Source organism: Pan troglodytes, chromosome 3, assembly GCF_028858775.2.
Source record: "Pan troglodytes isolate AG18354 chromosome 3, NHGRI_mPanTro3-v2.0_pri, whole genome shotgun sequence".
Taxonomy (NCBI): domain Eukaryota; kingdom Metazoa; phylum Chordata; class Mammalia; order Primates; family Hominidae; genus Pan; species Pan troglodytes.
In genome coordinates this window covers 90,222,084-90,242,252 of record NC_072401.2, presented here as the reverse complement: position 1 = coordinate 90,242,252, position 20,169 = coordinate 90,222,084, and the positions used below count along the sequence as shown (strand labels likewise).

Genomic DNA, 20,169 nt, shown 5'->3' with positions numbered 1-20,169 from the left:
CATGTGTGGGATATAATCTCCTGGTGTGCCATTTGCTAAGACTGTTGGAAAAGTGCAGTATTAGGGCAGGAGTGACCCGATTTTCCAGGTACAGTCTGTCACAGCTTTTCTTGGCTGGGAAAGGGAAATCCCCCGACCCCTTGCACTTCCCGGGTGAGGCGATGCCCTGCCCTGCTTCAGCTCGCCCTCCGTGGGATGCACCCACTATCCAACCAGTCCCAGTGAGATGAACCAGGTACCTCAATTGGAAATGCAGAAATCACCCGTCTTCTGCATCGATCACGCTGGAAGCTGCAGACCGGAGCTGTTCCTATTCAGCCATCTTGTTTTCACTCTTAGAATGCCCATTGCTGTTCATTTTGTTTTTTTACAACAGAAATGTTTAGTTACTTTAAGGAAAAAGGAAGCACAGAGAAATAATGTGCTTTAGATCAAAGGCTCAGAGTAGTAACAAGTTGAATTTAAATTGTCAAAGTCTCAGTTTAGAGTTAATCTTGGATTTTGAAAGCTGACATAATTAGAATATAAATTATATAAATTATGAGTATTTTGTGATTGGTCCTATTTCATCTGGGCACATATTGATTTTGCTTGCATGTTCTGAATAATTCACCCTGTTAGTCCTTTTGTCTTTTCATGCAGTCATGTCTGTTTTGATGATCACTTTGTCATATCAGGCATTTAGCCTGAATTATTTTTTTCAGAATACATAATTGTCTATCACATGCCAGGTATTGAACTAGAATCCAAGAATTCAGATATTGAAGTTGATAGTTGATAGTTGAAGTTGATACATGGAATCTTCAGACTAGCAAGCAATATAAACTAACATTCAAGTGTTTCGTTAGTAATTGTGTAAATTGCTTAGAAAGAAAATAAAGTGCCCTGAGAGTATATAACAAGGGTGCCTGATTTAAGCTGATACATCAGGGAAGACCTCTTGAAGGAATCTACCTTTCTTTTGAGACCAAAGCACATGGGAGTAGTGAGGAATGGTAATATGCACATTTCCGATATTGTCACAGCATGTGATAAGGCCCTGGGACTGGATAACTGAAGGGAGGCCACTGCAGGAGGCTGAAGCCCAGTGAGAGAAGCAGAAGTACCTGCCTCCACAAAGGCTGGAGAAAGGCTGCCAATAATTTGAGAACATCTCCAAAATGAAATGAAAAACCATTGACAAGTTTTAAACAAGGACAACTGTAATTAAATTTCTGCTTAAAAATATAAATCTGGCTTCTGTATGGTGAATATAATCAGAAGAAGGCAAAAGTGGAAGTGAGAAAACCAATTAGGAAGCAATTAGAGTTGTCCAGGCAAGGATACATGAAAGGCTGGAATGGATGAAGATAAAGTAGACTTATTTGAGATAAAGATGACTCTCAGGTTCCTGGTATGGGTAACTAGCTGACTGGAGACCATATAGTCTAATGGTTTGAGTCCTAGCCCTGCTGTGTGCTGCATAACTTCTTTGTGCTTTAGTTTTACCATCTTCCAAATGAAGATGCTGATTGAAGATCATGATTGAATATACATTTGGAACTCAGTGGAACTCAGAAGAGATGTCTGGACAAAGATAAAAATTAAGAATTATTGGTGTATGGATGGAATTTGGTGCATAAATGAGGGAGCATAATCATCTCTGTAGTATAATTAGCAAACTAAGGAGGAAGGTGATTACTGCTATGCCTGAGTTGACGTCATAGAGAGATTATATGTGTACTGACTAGCCAATATAGAGCTTAAGTGTTGTAAAAGAGTACAAAGGAGGGAGGCATGTGAGAGAAAGTGCATGTTTATAGACATGTATAAATCTTGGTTTACAGGGTGCGGTGTGTCTAGGAAAATAGCAGGCAATGAACCTGCGGAAATAGTCTGGGACCATTAATGTGAGACCAAAGAGTATGGATTATAGACTATAGGAGGTGAAAAGCCACTGAACAGTTTTAATCTGGAGATAAGACCAGATCACCCCTGGCAAGAGAGAGAGTGGATTGAAAGGGAGACTAGTTAGGAAGCTATAATCCAAATGAGAAGTGGGAAGGGCCCAAACTAAAGTGATAGGTAGGGAAGGAAAGTAAACAGATAAAAGCTGGACTTGGTAAGTGGCAAGGAAACATAGAGGGATGACTTCCAGATCCAAGTGGGTGGATGGTTCGTGCCTTCATCAAGGTGAGAACCAAAGGAAAAGGCACTTACTCGATGACTGGGAAGAGGATAAGTTTTTCGGGGCATGGAGTCTGTGAGATTTTAAGATAATGTCGGGGCCTCCGCTCATGAAGTGCTAAGACCAGCATGAAAAATTTTTGTTTGGGTATTCATTATAGACTTTGACAAGGCAGATAAAGCACAGCAGCATATTTATTGATTAGAAATTAGCAAAAATGAAAAGCTGCCTGCAGATCATCTTTTTTTTCAAGATCAGAAAGCAGAGACAAGTTTAGTATTGATATTTTAACATCCTTGGCAAAATCAATCTTACCTTCTCTGTTTGGAAACTTTAGAAGTGAGTTTCAGTACAATAAAATGTAATTATTTTCCTTGAAGTTTCAAAAAGCATTTATAGTTTTTAATAACATTGCCTTTGCGTGTTGCCCTTTGAGCCACCACTTTTCTTTTCAATTAACTGTTGTTGTTAGTTTTTCTCCCCCTACATACCCATATCCTAAAGTTGGTATCTACCATTTCCCTAAATGTTTTTATATTTCTATCACATGTGCACATATCCCTGAAATTATATATAAATTTGTTGAAGTATCATGCTGTACATATCCTTCTCCAACTTGCTTCATTCCCCTCAGTGTTTTTTTAAGATAGATCTATGTTGAAACATGCAAAATATAGTACAGTAGTCCTCATTATTTGTGGCTTCTATATTTGTGAATTTGCCTATGCGCTCAAATGTACTGGTAACCCCAAAGTCAATACTTAACAGTCCTTTTGCAGTCATTTGTGAGCATGCCAGGAGGCAAAAAATACATGTAATGAGAAATGCATATTCTCAGCCGAGGTCAAATAAGGTGATGACCCACCTTCTTGACAGCTGTCATCCTGTAAACAGGTGTCCTTTTCGTGTTCTATTTAGTCATGTTTTTTTACATGTTGTGCTTTCTGTTCATAATTTCCCTCTTTAAAATGGTTCCCAAGTGTATGCTGAAGGGCTGTCTAATGTTTCTAAAGCACAAGAAGGCTGTGATGTGACTTCCGGAGGATAAGTGGAGGACAGGTGTTTAAGATAAGCTTTGTTCAGGCATGAGTTACAGCACTGTTAGTTGTGAGTTTGGTGTTAATAAACCAACAAGTATATTAAATAAGGTGTATTTAAACACAGAAAGACACACAAAACAACATTATGTCTTGATCATTTGAGAAAAATGTGACCAGAGGCTCACAGGAACCTGTATTTCCTCTAGGGGCAATGATTCAGTATTTACTAATTCAGTGTTCATGGCAACTTTATAGAACATAACTACCACACATAATGAGAATCTACTGTATATTTACCTAACTGCTTTATGATATTCTCTTCTATGACTATACCGCATGTATGTACCCTTTGCCCATATTTAGATTATGTTCAATTTTTAATTAAAAAAGTTTAAAAAATTATATTAACATTTCATCAGGGTATGTAGGTAGGAGTGAAATATTAAAGTCTCCACACATTTTCAGGAAGAGTGTATGTCGCCATATTTCTCTCTAAAACATTCTATTTAGTGGTATTTTCACTAATAAAGTATAGAGGTTCCAACTGCTCTACAAACTATCAAGCATAGGGCACTATCAACCTTAAATATTTACCTACATGATAGATGTGGATTGGTATTTCCTTGATTGGGATATAAAATGTTCCTGATTTCCATTGGAATTGAGGATTTTTTTGTATTCTGGACTGTGCATATTTGAAAAGTTAATTATGTAGATACAGTTGGGTCAGATCTAATAATTTAAAATAAATAGAAAATTTTATGTGCAAGGTTGGCCCTTTGATGATTGCAAAAATAGAAGCAAAAGTGCCGGGCACGGTCACTCACGCCTATAATCCCAGAACTTTGGGAGGTCAAGGCAGGCTGAACTTGAGGTCAGGAGTTCTAGACCAGCCTGGCCAACATGGCAAAACCCTGTCTCTACTAAAAATACAAAAATTAGGCCGGGCGCAGTGTCTCACGCCTGTAATCCCAGCACTTTGGGAGGCTGAGATGGGGGGATCACAAGGTCAAGAGTTCAAGACCAGCCTGGCCAACGTGGCAAAACCCCGTCTCTACTAAAAATACAAAAATTAGCTGGGCCATGGTGGCGGGCGCCTGTAATCCCAGCTACTCGGGAGGCTGAGGCAGGAAAACGCGTGAACCCAGGTGGCAGAGGTTTCAGTAAGCCAAGATCATGCCATTACACTGCAGCCAGGGTGATAAGAGCAAGATTCCATCTCAAAAATATATATATATACAAAAATTAGTGGGACATGGTGGCTCGTGCCTGTAATCCCAGCTACTTGGGAGGCTGAGGCATGAAAATTGCTTGAACCCAGGAGGCAGACTGTGCCACTGCACTCCAGCCTAGGCAACAGAGTGAGACTCTGTCTCAAAAAAAAAAAAAAAAAAAAAAAAAAAGAGAGAGAGACAAAGGAAAAAGTTGAAAGAAATGAATGATGTTAGAATTTGGGTGAGCACAAAGTGGCCCACAGGCCAAATCCCACGTAGCATCTATTTTTGTCAGTAGTTTTGTAGGAACACAGCCTTGCCCATTTGTTTATATAATGTCTATGGCTGCTTTCATGCTGCCCACGGCAGAGCTGAGTAGTTGCAAAAGTGACTGTGTAATCCATGAACCCTAAATATTTACTATCTGGCCCTTTACGGAAAAAGTTTGCCAGCTCCTAATGTAGGAGCATAATTGCTGTAGATTGACGTAAACATCTGAGTTTTTATCATCACTATTCAATATCATGATTTGCTGTTACCGTTACTAGGCACTAAAACACAGAACTTACATGGTTGAAATTATTTTGTATTCTTTTGGGCCTATTTTACAACTATATTGTCATTTTAAAACTTACGTATTAGCTATAAGGTATAAACTATTTACTATCTGCAAGCAGATGAATTTGTTTTACTTCAAAATTATATTCCTGATTGTTTAATATTTTGCTTTTTTAAATAATTGTGCCTAACTGACCAACATTATGCTTAAAATTCCTTTAATTAAGAAATCACACTGGTTCTTCCTTTACATTTCCATCTAATGAGTCACTTTTAGAGTGAATCATTTCTCAATATGGCTTTTCCTGAGATATAGGCTAAGGCAAAAATAATAACAGACAATATAAATAGGAAAAATAAATTTTCAAAAATTTACTACAATTTTTATCAGTGTTTCTTCTGCTTTTATTTTGTTTTTGACTCATATTTGCTTAATCCATGTAAATATGTCCCAAGGAATCCAATTACATTTTTTCGCGGATACTTTCTTTTTCCTCTTGGAGTGGCTGTAGGTGAAAATTTTTCCTGATATTTTTCACAAGTTGTTGATTACTCCTTTGAAATACCCTGTGATGCTCTGTAGTCACTTAATAGCTAGATATATTTGGGAGAATATACTATGCATAGGTTTTATGCCTGGAGACTTAGTAGTTACCACCTTTCCATTTAACTACTTACACTTACGAATGACAGAGAAAGGGACATTTTGTTTGTTTGTTTTTAAGAAAAGCTCTATTAAAAATAGCCCATGCTTATAAAGCAGAGCACAAAAACATAGGTAACTCCTTGTTAAAAGATCACAAATGGCCGGGCATGGTGGCTCATGCCTGTAATCCCAGCACTTTGGGAGGCTGAGGCAGGCAGATCATGAGGTCAGGAGATGGAGACCATCCTGGCAAACATGGTGAAACCCCGTCTCTACTAAAATACAAAAAATTAGCCGGGTGTGGTGGCGCATGCCTGTAGTCCCAGCTACTCGGGAGGCTGAGGCAGGAGAATAGCTTGAACCTGGGAGGTGGAGCTTGCCGTAAGCTGATATCGTGCCACTGCACTCCAGCCTGGTGACAGAGCAAAACTCTGTCTAAAAAATAAATAAATAAATAAATAAGATCACAAACACAATGAAATGCTAGCAATCATCTTGATTTAATAACTCTGAAAGAAAGGTTTTATTTAGAGAAGGGTTAAAAAAATTTATTTGAAGTTCCACCAACATCCACATCTACCTATCAAACACTAATCTTGTAAATGACTCTGGAACCTTTCCTGGCATCCTTCTCCCTGACTGGAAAGGATCACTTCTATTGTGTCCCACATCAATATAGCATTCCTTTGACTACTTCTCTTTTTACCTTTCAGTAGAGTATAAACTCTTTCAGAATAAGGTTGTAAGGTGTCACATATCTAGATTCTAATATATTGCCTGACAGTTTGTTGAATGAATGATTTATTCTTTCTCTCGAATTCTATTATCGCAATATATTCCAATATTTTTGTTTACTTCTTGATCTTAAAGGCAACCCTGTTTGATTATCTTCTTCAGATTTACAGTTTGGATTCTGAGAACATCATGAAAGTTTGAATTTGAACTTGTTTGTCTTCTGCTTCATGTGAAATCCTTTAAGTGGAAACTTACCCTGATGACTCTATCCAGGCCTTTATTTATTAATCTTGTTATCAGGAAGCTCACATCCCTTTATCCCATTAAAAGAAAAAAAACATAAACAAAACTCTTTTTCTTTCTACATCCTCCCAACACTTCTGACATCAAATGTGTGTTTTGCATACCAAGCAGTTCTCCAATTATCTGCAGACATGAACTGGGTGTCTGACAATTTAACTCAGTTTTGGCACTAACTGCCTGGCATTAGCATAGTCCCCACAAGTCAAATGCCACAAGACTGTCCCCAATTTCAGATGTAAGTCCCAGGTTGTGACTTGTACTTCTGACAAAGTGGCTATAAATCAGGAGTTCCATGGCCCCAACTTCAGGTTTGATAATTTGCTAGAACAGTTCACAGAACTTAGAAAAGCACCCTAGCCATACTTACCAGTTTATTTTAAAGGATACAACTCAAGAACAGCCAAATGAAAGAGATGCTTAGGACACAGTATGGGGGAGGGCACAGAACTTCAGTGCCCCTTCTGGGCACACCACCCTCGCAGCACCTCCATGTGTTCACCAACCTGGAAGCTCTCCAAAGCCCATTGTTTACGCTTTTTATGGAGGTTCCATTTGGTGGGCACAATTAATTAAAGCATTGGTCATTGGTGATTGAATTCTATCTCCAGCCCCTTTCCCCTCTCTAGAGGCTATAAGTTCCCACCCTCTAATCACGCAGTTAGTTCCTCTGGCAGCCAGTCCTCATCCTGAAGCTCTCTAGCAGTTTTCAGCCTCAAATCATCTCATTAATATGCAAAAAGGCACTCATCACTGGACAGTCCAAGGGTTTTAGAAGATCTTATATCAGGAACCAGGGACTAAGACCAAATATATATATATATATATATATATATATATATATATATATATATATATGTCACACCCATCTTTTCTTTGGCTAAATGAAGGAAGAAAAAATAAAAAAGGAAAGAAAAACATAGTTTTTTTTTTCCTCATGATGTCCCAGTGAGAAGTCTCTCTTAATGACTATATTATTTACGTAGAATGACAAAGACTGGTAACTAGCCTAGCAACTCATGGATCTACCCAAACTTCCTTATACATTTTATTATTGTTTATTTATTTTTACACGTAAAAAACTGGTTCATAATACGTGTACACTAACTGGGGGCATCGGAACAGAAGAAGGAGGGATATGAGCACTGAGAAGACAACTAATAATTGTCCACTGCACAAGATCTCTTTAGTGAGCATCAAAGTTAGAAGATGAAAGGTATGTATGTAATCCAGGGCCTTATATTTTATCAACAAAGATTAGTGTTTGGGGGAATTTCAGTCCAAAAACTGAACCTAGTTTTTTCTCCACATCATGGACATAATAACTGTTATAAAATGCTTTGTTGCCTACTGAATAGCAAATAAAGGTCAAACCCTTTAGCATGGTATACACTGCCTTAACAGTCTGAGTCCAGCCCAACCTTCTAGTCCCAACTCTTGCCACCATCTCTTTATTTCCTTCCATGCCCACTCATTTCAGATTTCTTTTTTTATGCCTTTGCTCCCTCTGTTTTCATTATCTGGAAGCCTTCCCTCCTCACCTCTCTCTGCCTGCGGCAGAATTAGTTGCGTGCCTTATGTGTATTCTCAAATAGCATTGTATATATACATTATATAAAAATACATTATACAGTCATTACTTAACACCTGTAAGTTTTTCCTAACATTTATCATAGCTCATATGTATATATGCATGCAATTACATGATTAATGTTTGTTTTCCCCACTAGACTACAAGCTCTAGAGTGCAGAAATAAGTCTAATTTAGTCTCTCTTGTATCCTTAGTATTCACAGGTAGTAAGTGCTCCATAAATATCTGTTGCTATTGAATGTTTTTAAAAATATGAGAGACAGTGTGAAATAGTAGTTAAGATTGCTGTTTCTGTTATCAGATTGCCACAAGTCAAATCCTAGATTCATCACTTACTATCTGTGTGACTTTGGGCAGTCTCCTTAAATTTTCTGTATCTCTGTTCTACCACCTTTAAAATGGAAATAGTAGTACCTATTTCATAGGGTTTTTAAAATTGAAAATGAGAATACATAGATAATGTTTAAATATTATGCCTACCATATAGTAAGCACTCAACAGTTAGCTATTATTGCAATTATGCTTATTACTAGAGGTAGGAGTCCATGTGCCTCTTTTCTTGCTAGACTATCTACTTCTTTAAGACTACAGCCAGCATCATTAATGATGTCAGGGCCTAGTCCAAGGCTCAGCATGTCATAGTCATTTGGTAAATGCTTATTAAATTGTTGTTGAATTTGAAGAATGCTATTTAAGAATAAACCACTAGGATAGTTTGATAATGACTTGTCTTCCCAAGTTCCACAGTCTTTATTATTTTTATTAATTATGAAAATTAATAACTCTCACTTCTGTCATTTATTATGTGCCCAGTCTATTCCAGGCACTAATGATACATGGATTATTTCGTTTAGTTTAGTTTTTTTTTTTTTTTTGAGACGGAGTCTTGCTCTGTTGCCCAGGCTGGAGTGCAGTGGCGTGATCTTGGCTCATTGCAACCTTTGCCTCCCGGATTCAAGCGATTTTCCTGCCTCAGCCTCCCGAGTAGCTGGGATTACAGGCATGCACGACCATGCTCAGCTAATTTTTGTATTTTTAGTAGAGATGGGGTTTTGCCATGTTGACCAGGCTGGTCACGAACTCCTGACCTCAGGTGATTCGCCCGCCTCAGACTCCCAAAGATGTCATTTAATTTTTATAATAACTTGTGAGGTGTAGGTTTTTCATTATACAGATGAGGCAGCTAAGCCTCAGAGAAGTTAAGGGACTTACTCCACATCATGCAGCTGGCAACAGAGAAAAAGAGAGTTTAAAGCCAGTTTCTCCCTATAAATGAATATGTTGTAAAATAAAGTGTTCACCTATATATATGACAACAGAAATGGCTTTAGTTCATTGAGAATGCACATTTTGTAAAATAACTGGTAATGCCTCATGGCCTTGTCACAATGAGTGGCGCCCTAATGGAGGAAACCTCACTGATTCCTGGCCTTACAATTTCCAGCTGGCTTTGTGGACAGGGTTCATTAGTCTCAGAGTTTGGCAAAAGGAGCGCAAAACATTCCATCAGCTTCCCTTGTTTATAGTAGGGCCTACATTAAAAGAAAGCTTGGATTAGGAATAAATGGCATTTGTTTTATCCCTTTAATCATTTTCTGGCAGTGATGCTCACAGTACACATTCACAAATACACACAGATACAAATGTGCTGTCCTGTTCCCCAAGACAGCACCTTCAGAAGAACCTTTCAATGCAACATCCCTTCACAATTATTGAGGGAATGTGGGAGGTGCTTCTTCCCCACAACCCAAATGTACCTTCACTTGTGGATATATCATAGAAATGCAAACAGATCACCAGATAATTGTGGTACTTACTATTCACAATCATAGATGAAAGAATTATTTCTAGAAGTTTTCCAGAAGAAGCAGCTTAACTACTGCTGAACAGTGTAAGTCTTACAGCACAGAATCCTGAGTATTCTCATCCTTCCCTGAGGCGTTAATGCTCATTCCTGGGAGAAATCTGGGCTGCTTAATTTTTCCCCATAATATTTATGCTAGAAGAGTGAGATAATATTTTAAGAACACATTAATCAGGTTATCAAAAGCTGTTTTCATGTTTGATTAGTGCTTTGATGAACTTATTTAATAAGTACTCAGAAAAACACAATGCAATTATTTTTTGAACATATTATTTTTGGTCCACTTAAATATAAAGAAACCTGTAAGGAAAAACTAGCTATAGTTTTATAATATATGATTTATAAGTACATTGCATCAGCTGTTTGAGGCAGCAAGGGAGGGGGAAAGAAGCAACAAAGGAATTACTGAATTTGTTTTTATAAGGAAAATATTATTTTGAATATTCATTAATTGCCTCTTCTGTGTTGAAGACTTACAGGCAGGAGATACAAAAATGAAAAAGACACACTTGGAAATCACTCACTCTAATAAGGACAACATGTGGAAACAAGCTATTACAGCACCAGAATAAAGAAGCTAATAGTGTCTGCTACCTTAAAATCCCAGCCCCCTCTAAAAACAACACTATACCCACTCCTTGCCTATCTTAGTACCTGAATGCAGCTGGTGAAACCCATGCAACTAAGCTGAGGTCCCGGTCTAAGGACATGGCTCTCAACCTCAAAAGGGCCCTCATGCTGGCAGTCCTGCTCCTTCCCCTCAAGCCCTTCATGCTTCCTCTCTTGTAAGCAACTCCTTCATACATTCTCCTTGGCCATTATGCCTCCAACATCACTTCCTTCACCGCTTCACATTCAGAGGATGACCTTGCTTGCTGTGTCACTGAGAACATCAAGAGACAGCATCCACCTGCTCCCACACTCATATCCCTCCACCACCTGCCTCTGGGCCCACAGTGTTCTTCCTTCTTCCTTCCCATCTCCTGGACGGGCTGAGAGTCCTGACTAAGATCAGCTCCTCTCCTGTGTGCATGATTCCATCCCCTCTCACCCACTCAAGAACTCTCCCCCAATTTTTCCTCCTTCCTCCTCCCTCTCCTGGGTCACCAGTTTGATGTCTGTCTATTGAATCATTCCCATTTGCATAGAAATATGCTATAATGTTTTCCATCTTATTTGAAAATAAAAACAACCCTCCTTTGACTCTTCAGCCCTCTTTAGCAATCGCCTCTTTCCTTTGCTATTCTTCACAGCAGAACTGCTCGAAAGAATTATACAAGCTCTCCTTTGAAAATGGAGAAAGAAAAAAAAAGAACTATTTAAGCTCTGTGTTTTCACTTCCTCTTTTTTTGCCTGGAACCCACTCTAATCAATCCCTACTACAAAATGAAACAGCACATTGCCAAATTCAGTGGTCAGTTCTCAGATTTCATTATTCGCCCTGTCAGCGGCATTTGACACACTTGATCTCTCCTTCCTCTTTTTTGTAACAGCTTTATTGAGATATAATTTATATACTGTAAAACTCACCCTTTTAAGGTTACAATTCAGTGGTTTTTCATGTATTTACAAAGTTACGCAACCATCAACAATATCTAATTCCAGAACATTTCATTACCCTCAAAAGAAACCCCATACCCATTTGCAGTTACTTCCCCTCCTCCATCCCCTGCCAGCCACTAATCTATTTTTTGTCTCTCTGGATTTGTGTGTTCTAGACATTTCCTGCCAATGGAATTATACAATATGTGTCCTTTTGTTTCTGCCTCCTTTCACTTGGCATAATGTTTTCAGGATTCATCTATGCTCTATGATGTACTTCATTCCTTTCATGACTGATCGTATTCCATCCTACAGATATACCACATTTTGCTTATCCATATGTCAGTTGATGGACATTTGAGTTGTTTCTACTTTTTGCCTACCATGAATAATGCAGCTGTGAACATTAGTATACAAAATGAAATGTTTTACTGCAAAATTTTATGTAACAGAATGAAAATTTGTTAAAGTCTTCTACCTTAATTCCTACACTGCTCAGTTTAAACGATTACTTTTTGACTGAATTTTTTCCTGATAAAAGACTTAAAGTCAGAGAATTGAACAAATAACTTTGTAAAATAGCAGATGGAACTGTGTCAAAATTAATAAGAAACCTCACCCTACTACCATGTACAGATTTACCTGAGTAGCTTCTAAAAGGTGAGGCTTCCTTGAGCCCAAGTCTCAGGACATGGGGCTCTACCATGGGGTCATATAGTTAGAGCCAATGTAGTTTCTTGACTCATAGTCATGCATTAATAATTCTTTTACTCTATAAATTCAGATTCTTGTGATCTCTGTACCATCACTATTTTTAAGTGGCAGATTTTGAAATTGAATATAAATGAAAGTTCTAAAATAAGAGCAATGTTTACACAATAGAATTAATATATTTTATAGTATCAGCTGATTGTTAACATTTCAATGTTTCTAGGAAGAAAGTAGATGCTATTATTTAGTTTCTTAGTCATTATACAAACATTTAGTGGTCACCTACTGTTTGCTAAGTGCTATTCTATGAGGCAGGGCTATAGCAGTTAACAAAACCCACAAACATTTCTGCTGGAATGGCACTTCCCAGTTTGCAGAAGAGAGAGGAGCTGAGAGGGGCAGAGTTGAGGAAAGCAAAGAACTAAGGAGTGTTACTTGCTTGGGCCACACTGTGAACCTGTAATTGATTTGATCTCTTATATTTCAAGATAAGCTTATTTTTTTTTTGAGGCAGAATCTTGCTCTGTTGCCCAGGCTGGAGTGCAGTGGCACAATCTTCACTCACTGCAACCTCCGCCTCCCAGGTTCAAGCGATTCTCCTGCCTCAGCCTCCTGAGTAGCTGATATTGCAGGCATGCGCCACCATGCCTGGCTAATTTTTTTATTTTTAGTACTGACAGGGTTTCACCATGTTGGCCAGGCTGGTCTCGAACTCCTGGCCTCAAGTGATCCACCCGCCTTCGCCTGCCAAAGTGCTGGGATTACAGGGGTGAGCCACCACGCTTGGCATCAACATAAACCTTTTCAAAAGTATCAAATTTCTTTTTTCTCATCTATGAGTGATTTTTCTAACAAAGTTAAATTGAGTTATGCTAAAATACAGACTTGCTCTAAAACTTGGATCAAGATGAGATTTTAATTAGTTATAACTGTTTAACATTGTCCCATTTTTACTATTATAAAAAAGATAAGCATGTGTAAGAAACTACTCCCCTCCTAAAAATATATATTCCCTAAAGCATGTTAATAATTTTCTCAGAAAAAAAAATGGAACATTAATTAGCTAGCACTGTGGCAGGCACAGAAGAGATTCATTAAATTATCTATGAGGAGAGTAGCAGCAGTTTAGTAAACAAATCTCTTTTTTGGAAAGCTAAATGAAACTTTTTTTAAGCAAAAACAAAGGCTTTTTTATGATTTGGAGTTTTTGTGGTCTTTAAATTAAAACTATGTATCTTTTTTTGTAAATTCAGAACTAAGCATCTCTTTTCTGATACTTTGTTATTTCACATTTCTTCTTATGAAGATTATGAGTTTAACGAACATGAAAGAGAGGCAAGAAGCTTTGCCATCTTCCATACAAGTGACAGGTCGGGGAGAGAAAAGGCCAAAGATAATGAGGAGGACTGGTTAACTTTCTTGAGAAAATCTAAGTGTTAAAAGTTAGTGCTACTCCTTTTGTCCTTCGATCTCAATCTTTCATAATCATTTAAGCCTTGAATATAATTTTCTGTCCTTTTCTAATCACTTCTCAAAGTACCTGATGAAGAATATGGAGTCCATGAAAAGAACACAGTTAGAGTTTGGGTTTTTTGTTTTTTGGGGGGTTTTTTGGTTTTTTGTTTATTTGTTTTGGAGGTGGGGATGTTGAGACAGGGTCTCACTCTGTCACACAGATGAGAGTGCAGTGGCATGGTCACAGCTCACTGCAGCCTCAACCTCCTGGACTCAAGCCATTCTCCCACCTCAGCTTCCCAAGTAGTTGGGACTACAGGTGGACTCTACAAGGCCTGGCTATTTTTTTTTTTAATTATTTTGTAGAGACAGGGTCTCATTATGTCACTGAGGCTTGTCTCGACCTCCTGGTCTCAAGCAGTCCCCCCATCTCGGCCTCCCAAAGTGCTAGGATTACAGGTGTGAGCCACCATGCCCGGTCCACACTTAGAGTTTTTGTACTTTCAAAATGCCAGCACAGCAACTGAACAGTGCTTAGGGTGACTCCTAAGTCTAAACTATCAGTTTATTATGCCTAAGCTTTTAAAAATTACTTACTAACAATACTGTCTCATAATAGCTTACTAAATTATTATTTTAAATTTTCCTGCAGTTGACTCACAAGCACATTACTTTTCTGGGAAGAAACTTTTAAGTGGAGAAACCTTCTATTCCTCCACAATGAAAAGAAGCTGTCCAGTAAACGAAATCCCTCCTGCTTCATGTCCACTTAGCATGGCAGATAATTCGTACACTCTCCTGTGGAACAGAGAGCCTTACAGCTTACTGTTGTATCATCACAGTTATATGATGGCAATGTATAAAAATTAAGATTGAGGCATGATATTTTAATGTATTTTTTATTTTCAGTCACATTAATTTATCAGGGTTAATTAGTGCCTGGTATCACATATTTTTTTTTTTTTGGTGATGGGTTCCTTATTCAATTTTTAAAGATTAGACCATCTTAAAATATTTTTAGTGTTGACTGTGACAATTTGTTTTTTGACTTTCAAAACAAATTATTGTGTGTTTTAAGTATGTAGACCCTAGTTTTATTGGAGGTATATATCTACCTCCTTTTGCTTTTTTATTTGCTAAACTAGCTCATACTATGTCTCATAAAAAGTACTTTACTATCTTATTTAAAACTTTATAAGTATTTTAATGGCTGGGTAATCCTTTATCATGTGTATATGCCATAATTTACATATGATAGCAATTTGGTTATTTAGAATGCTTACATTTTCATTCTATTATAAATAAAAATATGATGAACATATCTTCCATCTAGTTTTGTCCTCAAATTCGATTTTTTTTCCTAAGGCTATGTTTCTAGAATGCTTCAACAGGTGCCAGAGAAATAAATTGAAAGAAAAGAAAAATTTAACTTCTAATACCCAAAAAAGAAAAAAGAAAATGGTTGCATTATGGTAGGTAGTATGAATTTCATTTAAAATGCCATTTATTCTTGCAATTCCAACATTTAACATGTAACCAAGTATATAGACTAGTGGTTAAGCACAGGTACTGAGGCCTATCTGGGTTCTGATGGTAACTCTGCCACTTACTCCTCGGAACAAATGAAATTTTTTGTGCCTCAGTTTCCTCATCTTTCAAATGATAATAATAACAGCTCTTGACTCCTTGGGTGATTGTGAGAATTAAATGGGTTGGTTTATGTAAATCTCTTGGAACCATGCCTGGCACAGAATAAGTGCTCAGTAAATATTAATTATAACAGCAGCAGCACCAGGATTTAAGAGAATGTTTCCTAATTTTACTGTCTCAAAGAACATTCATTTGTTTTTATTCCCATGGCATGTTAAATACTAAAGCACCTTTAAAATGCCACAATTAGAGCTACTGCGCTCTTGCAGATACATGCATGGAATGTATTCTTTTTGAGATTCCTGTAATTTTTTGTATTTTAGTTGTACACATAAATCACACAGCGTATACCTAGATCTTTATCTCAAATAGCCAGTGGCAGAATTCTTATGAGCAAAGTGTTCATCATAGATGGTTTGGGGGATTTTATAGTTTTTACCTTCACATACAAAAGTTACTAAATGATCAAATAAATGAAGAAATGACTAAAAGAAAGAAGCAAAGGGTGGTGTGAACTAGTGGATGTCAGTTAAAACTACAGTGGAAAGAGAAAGCTGGCCTCCCCAGTCTGTATCCCCAACCCTTGGCCATTTTGCTGCTTCAGCCACATGTTATGAGAGAGGCTGCAGGTATGTCTTTCCAGCACATTCACTCCATTTATTACGGTAAGGCTGTTGGCGCGATTTGCAGTCCCTGACTAGCAGGGCTTGCCTGAGCCTCATGGAGCCACTAGCAACTCTTGCTGAGATAAGGTGGGTCTAAATGGCCTCCTGGGCCCACTTCTTGTCTGTCTTCCCCTCGATTAGAATATGTTTTATAAAAGCATGGAGTTTTCTTTTATATTAGTCAGGGTTCACTAGAGGGACAGAACTAATAGGATAGATGTTTATTATGAAGAGGAGTTTATTAGGAGAATTGACTCACACGATCACAAGGTGAAGTCCCACAATAGGCTGTCTGCAAGCTAAGGAGCTAGGAAGCCAGTCTGAGTCCCAAAACCTCAAAAGTAGGGAAGCCGATAGTGGAGCCTTCAATCTGTGGCCAAAGGCCCAAGAGCCCCTGGCAAACCACTGGTGTAAGTCCAAGAGTCCAAAAGCCGAAGAACTTGGAGTCTGGTGTTCAAGGGCAGGAAGCATCCAGCACAGGAGAAAGATGGAGGCTTGAACACTCAGCCAGTCTAGTCCTTCCACGTTCCTCTGCCTGCTTTTATCCTAGCTGAGCTGGCAGCTGACTAGATGGTGTCCACCTAGACTGAGGGTGGGTCTGCTCTTCCCAGTCCACTGACTCAAATGGAGCCCACTGACTCACAGACACACCCAGGAACAGTACTTTGCATCCTTCTATCAAGTTGACACTCAGTATTAACCATCACAGTCTCCTCATTTTAACACCATGAAATGTTGTCAAACAACTGTCCTTGTGCTTGCTTTAATATGGGCAGGGAACTAAATCTAAATGTGAGATTTTTGGCTAATTAGTTTGAAATCTTACTGCATTTTCAGTGGTTTTATTGATTTTTCATGTCTACTCTTATGAAAAATAATCACATGCAAAAGGAGCTCCTTAATGAAATATATAACAGCATATATTTTTACTTTCATGTTCTTGCTATTAATGTTTTTTTAAAAAAGTATTCTTGGTATTCTTGAAAATTGCTAAAAGAGTAGATTTGAAGTTTTCTCACCACAAAAAATGTATGTGAGGTAACGCATATGTTAATTATCTGTTTAGCTGTTCCACAGTGTATACATATTTCAGAACAACATGTTGTACAGGATGAATATATATAATTTTTGTCAATAAAAAAGTCAGTCTCAGCAAATATGGACTACAGAAGTATTTTTGTAAGTTTATAATATTTAAAAATTTTTTCCTTGCTTTCCTGATTTTATGAGCTTAAGAATGCTCTGCAAAGAAATGTCATGAAAAATTAATTGTCAGTCACCAGATTTGGGCAAATTTTATGTAACAACAATAATAATAAAAACTAGCTTTTATTGAGTGTTCATTTTGCTCTATCCTAAATATACCTTTTTGCCAAATTATGTTCATATATTTTGTTTGCGTGTGTTGTTTGGTTTTGTAAATTAATGTTATTTTTAGTTGACAAGTCATAATTATACATATTTCTTCATATATTGTTTTTATATAATCTTCATAGAGGCATGAATTTATTCAATATTTATGTTTATAATTATTCCCATATTACTTTTAAAAATTATCTGTTTTATTGACTATCCTCCGGGATAGTCAATGTCTTAAGAATACCTTGTGGTTGACAAGTGGATTGTCTCACAATAAGTATTTACTAATAGATCCAAAACTTTGCTAGACTTTATGGTAAAAATGTTAATAAGAAGAATAAAAGAAAGGAGAGAGAAAGAGATAAACAATAGGAGGAGACTTTAATCTCTATTTGCAGAGAACCCATTGAGACCATATGACCTAGAAACATGAGAAAACTCAGATTAAAGTATCAGGCAATGTGTAATCAAGGGTAGACTATGTGGTAGTGTGTTATGGAAATTCAGAATTGGGAAAGGTCATTAAGACCTGAAGTTAAGTCCAGGTGCCGTGGCTCAAGCCTGTAATCCCAGCACTTTGGGAGGCCGAGGTGGGCAGATAACTTGAAGTCAGGAGTTTGAGACTGGCCAGGCCAACATGGTAAAACCACATCCCTACAAAAAATACAAAAATTACTCTGACTTGGTGATGCATGCCTGTAATCCCACCTACTCAGGAGGCTGAGGAAGGAGAATCACTTGAACCCAGGAGGTGGAGGTTGCAGTAAGCCAAGATCACGCCACTGCATTACAGCAGCCTGGGTGACAGAGCGAGACTCTGTCTCAAAAAAAAAAAGACCTGAAGTTAGTTAGAGAAAGTCCACTGGAGTTATCTCAGCCTCAAAGGAAGTTAGGATTGGTTTGGTTTTAAGCAGTGGAGTGGCCAGCAATGAGCACATGACATTCCAGATGTAAGGACAAGCATGGGAAAAATCCTAGAGACAAGAAAAAGCTTCCAGTGTACCAAATACAGTTGATCCGAGGTTTCTAATTTTTCCTACAATTCTGGCATAATATTTTTTACATTTTAAAGGAAAAGAATATTGATTGTATTCATATTCATTCTGATCTAAAATAAGAGAACATGAAGGTATTTTGGTGGCTAGAGGGAACATAACTTCAGACACAGTCTGAGAAGTCAGTACCCCCGGGATTCATTTGGGACATATATTGCCCATGCATTCCAAGATAAAAGAAAACTAAAAAGCTTGTGTTTTTCCTATTTATTACCTTAACCAAAATTTTATTAGATCCTACTTTGCCCTACAAAAGAGGGCTACAATAGAAACCATCAGCAAATTTGTGTTTTGCTTATTGGTAGTAAATATTTCTGAATACCTTTCAGACACTGGCATCCTTTATTCCAGTGGTTCTTAGCTCTTTTTTTTTCCTGCCTCCTTCCAACTATTTTTTATTTCCTTCAATCCAAGTTGCCAGTCTGACATACTCCCATATCATTTCTCATTACATAGAATGATTATTCTAAGGAGGGGTGGGCCTGGGGAAGATTAGTGCCAGAATAGAAATCTTCTCGTTAGGGTATGGGGTATATAAGGTTTGAATGTTCTCCTTGGAAATATTTGTATCTCCCCTTCCCTGTGCCCTTTGCTATATCATTTTTATATGTAGTTTAAATTTAATTTTTAGCTTGTTATTTTTCTGGGGTGTTATAAATTGGATTATTGCAAAATTGGAATAAATTGTCTTTTATCATAAACTTAATTTGAAAGACTTAACATTTATCTAGCTCTCCCCCACCCCTCTTTTTTTTTTCTTCTAGATCCCAAAATCCAGGAGTGAGGGATCTATTCAGGCCCACAGAGTACTGCAACCAGAGCTATCTGATGGCATTCCTCAGCTCAGCTTGCGGCTAAGTTATAGAAAAGCCTGCTTGGAAGACATGAATTCAGCAGAGGGTGCTATTAGTGCCAAGTTGGTACCCAGGTTGGCATGTTTTCTTTATCTACACAATCCATATTGCATTTTCCGCTCTTATGTTTAGGCCCACGTATGTAGGTATTTCTGCATTGATCTGCCACTGGAGTTTACAGGGTATAGATCAGTAAAGATATTTAAAATTCACTCTATGTTTTGAGAATTTTCTGACTAATAGTTCTTATCACAGAAGCATTCTAGTTGTTTTGTTTTCCAGATTGAAAAAGTGATTTAATCGACAGAAGTTATGTTAGGCTCACAGTTAAAGTTGAATTGTTGTTTTTGGATGCTTTTTCATAGCATGTTCAGTGGAAAATATCTGCAATTTAAAGTGGAGATCGAAGTTGTCACTAGAACCAACTCTCACAAACTAATTTTGAATGTTGCTTTTTAACCAGTATGTTGCACATTATAACTGAAAGCAGACTTCTCTGGTATACTGGAAGAAAAAAAACTGCAATTTTTTTTTGAGACACAGTCTCGCTGTGTTGGCCAGGCTGGAGTGCAGTGGCGCAATCTCGGCTCACTGCCACCTCCACCTCCCGGATTCAAGCAATTATCCTGCCTCAGCCTCCCAAGTAGCTAAGACTACAGGCATGTGCCACCATGCCCGGCTAATTTTTTTGTATTTTTAGTAGAGATGGGGTTTCACCTTGTTGGTCAGGCTGGTCTTGAATTCCTGACCTCAAATGATCCC

General features: G+C 37.8%; 1 protein-coding gene across 16 annotated transcripts in view; it reads left to right on the top strand.

Annotated features, from left to right (window-relative positions):
- Nucleotides 1-20,169, top strand: part of FAM13A (family with sequence similarity 13 member A) — a 379,627-nt gene that overhangs the window by 235,526 nt on the left and 123,932 nt on the right. For all 16 annotated transcript variants that reach the window (XM_063809674.1, XM_063809673.1, XM_063809676.1 and 13 more), the window contains one exon: nucleotides 19,318-19,481. In XM_063809674.1, coding sequence (XP_063665744.1) covers nucleotides 19,318-19,481 — 164 coding nt within the window. The remainder of the gene's footprint in view (nucleotides 1-19,317; nucleotides 19,482-20,169) is intronic.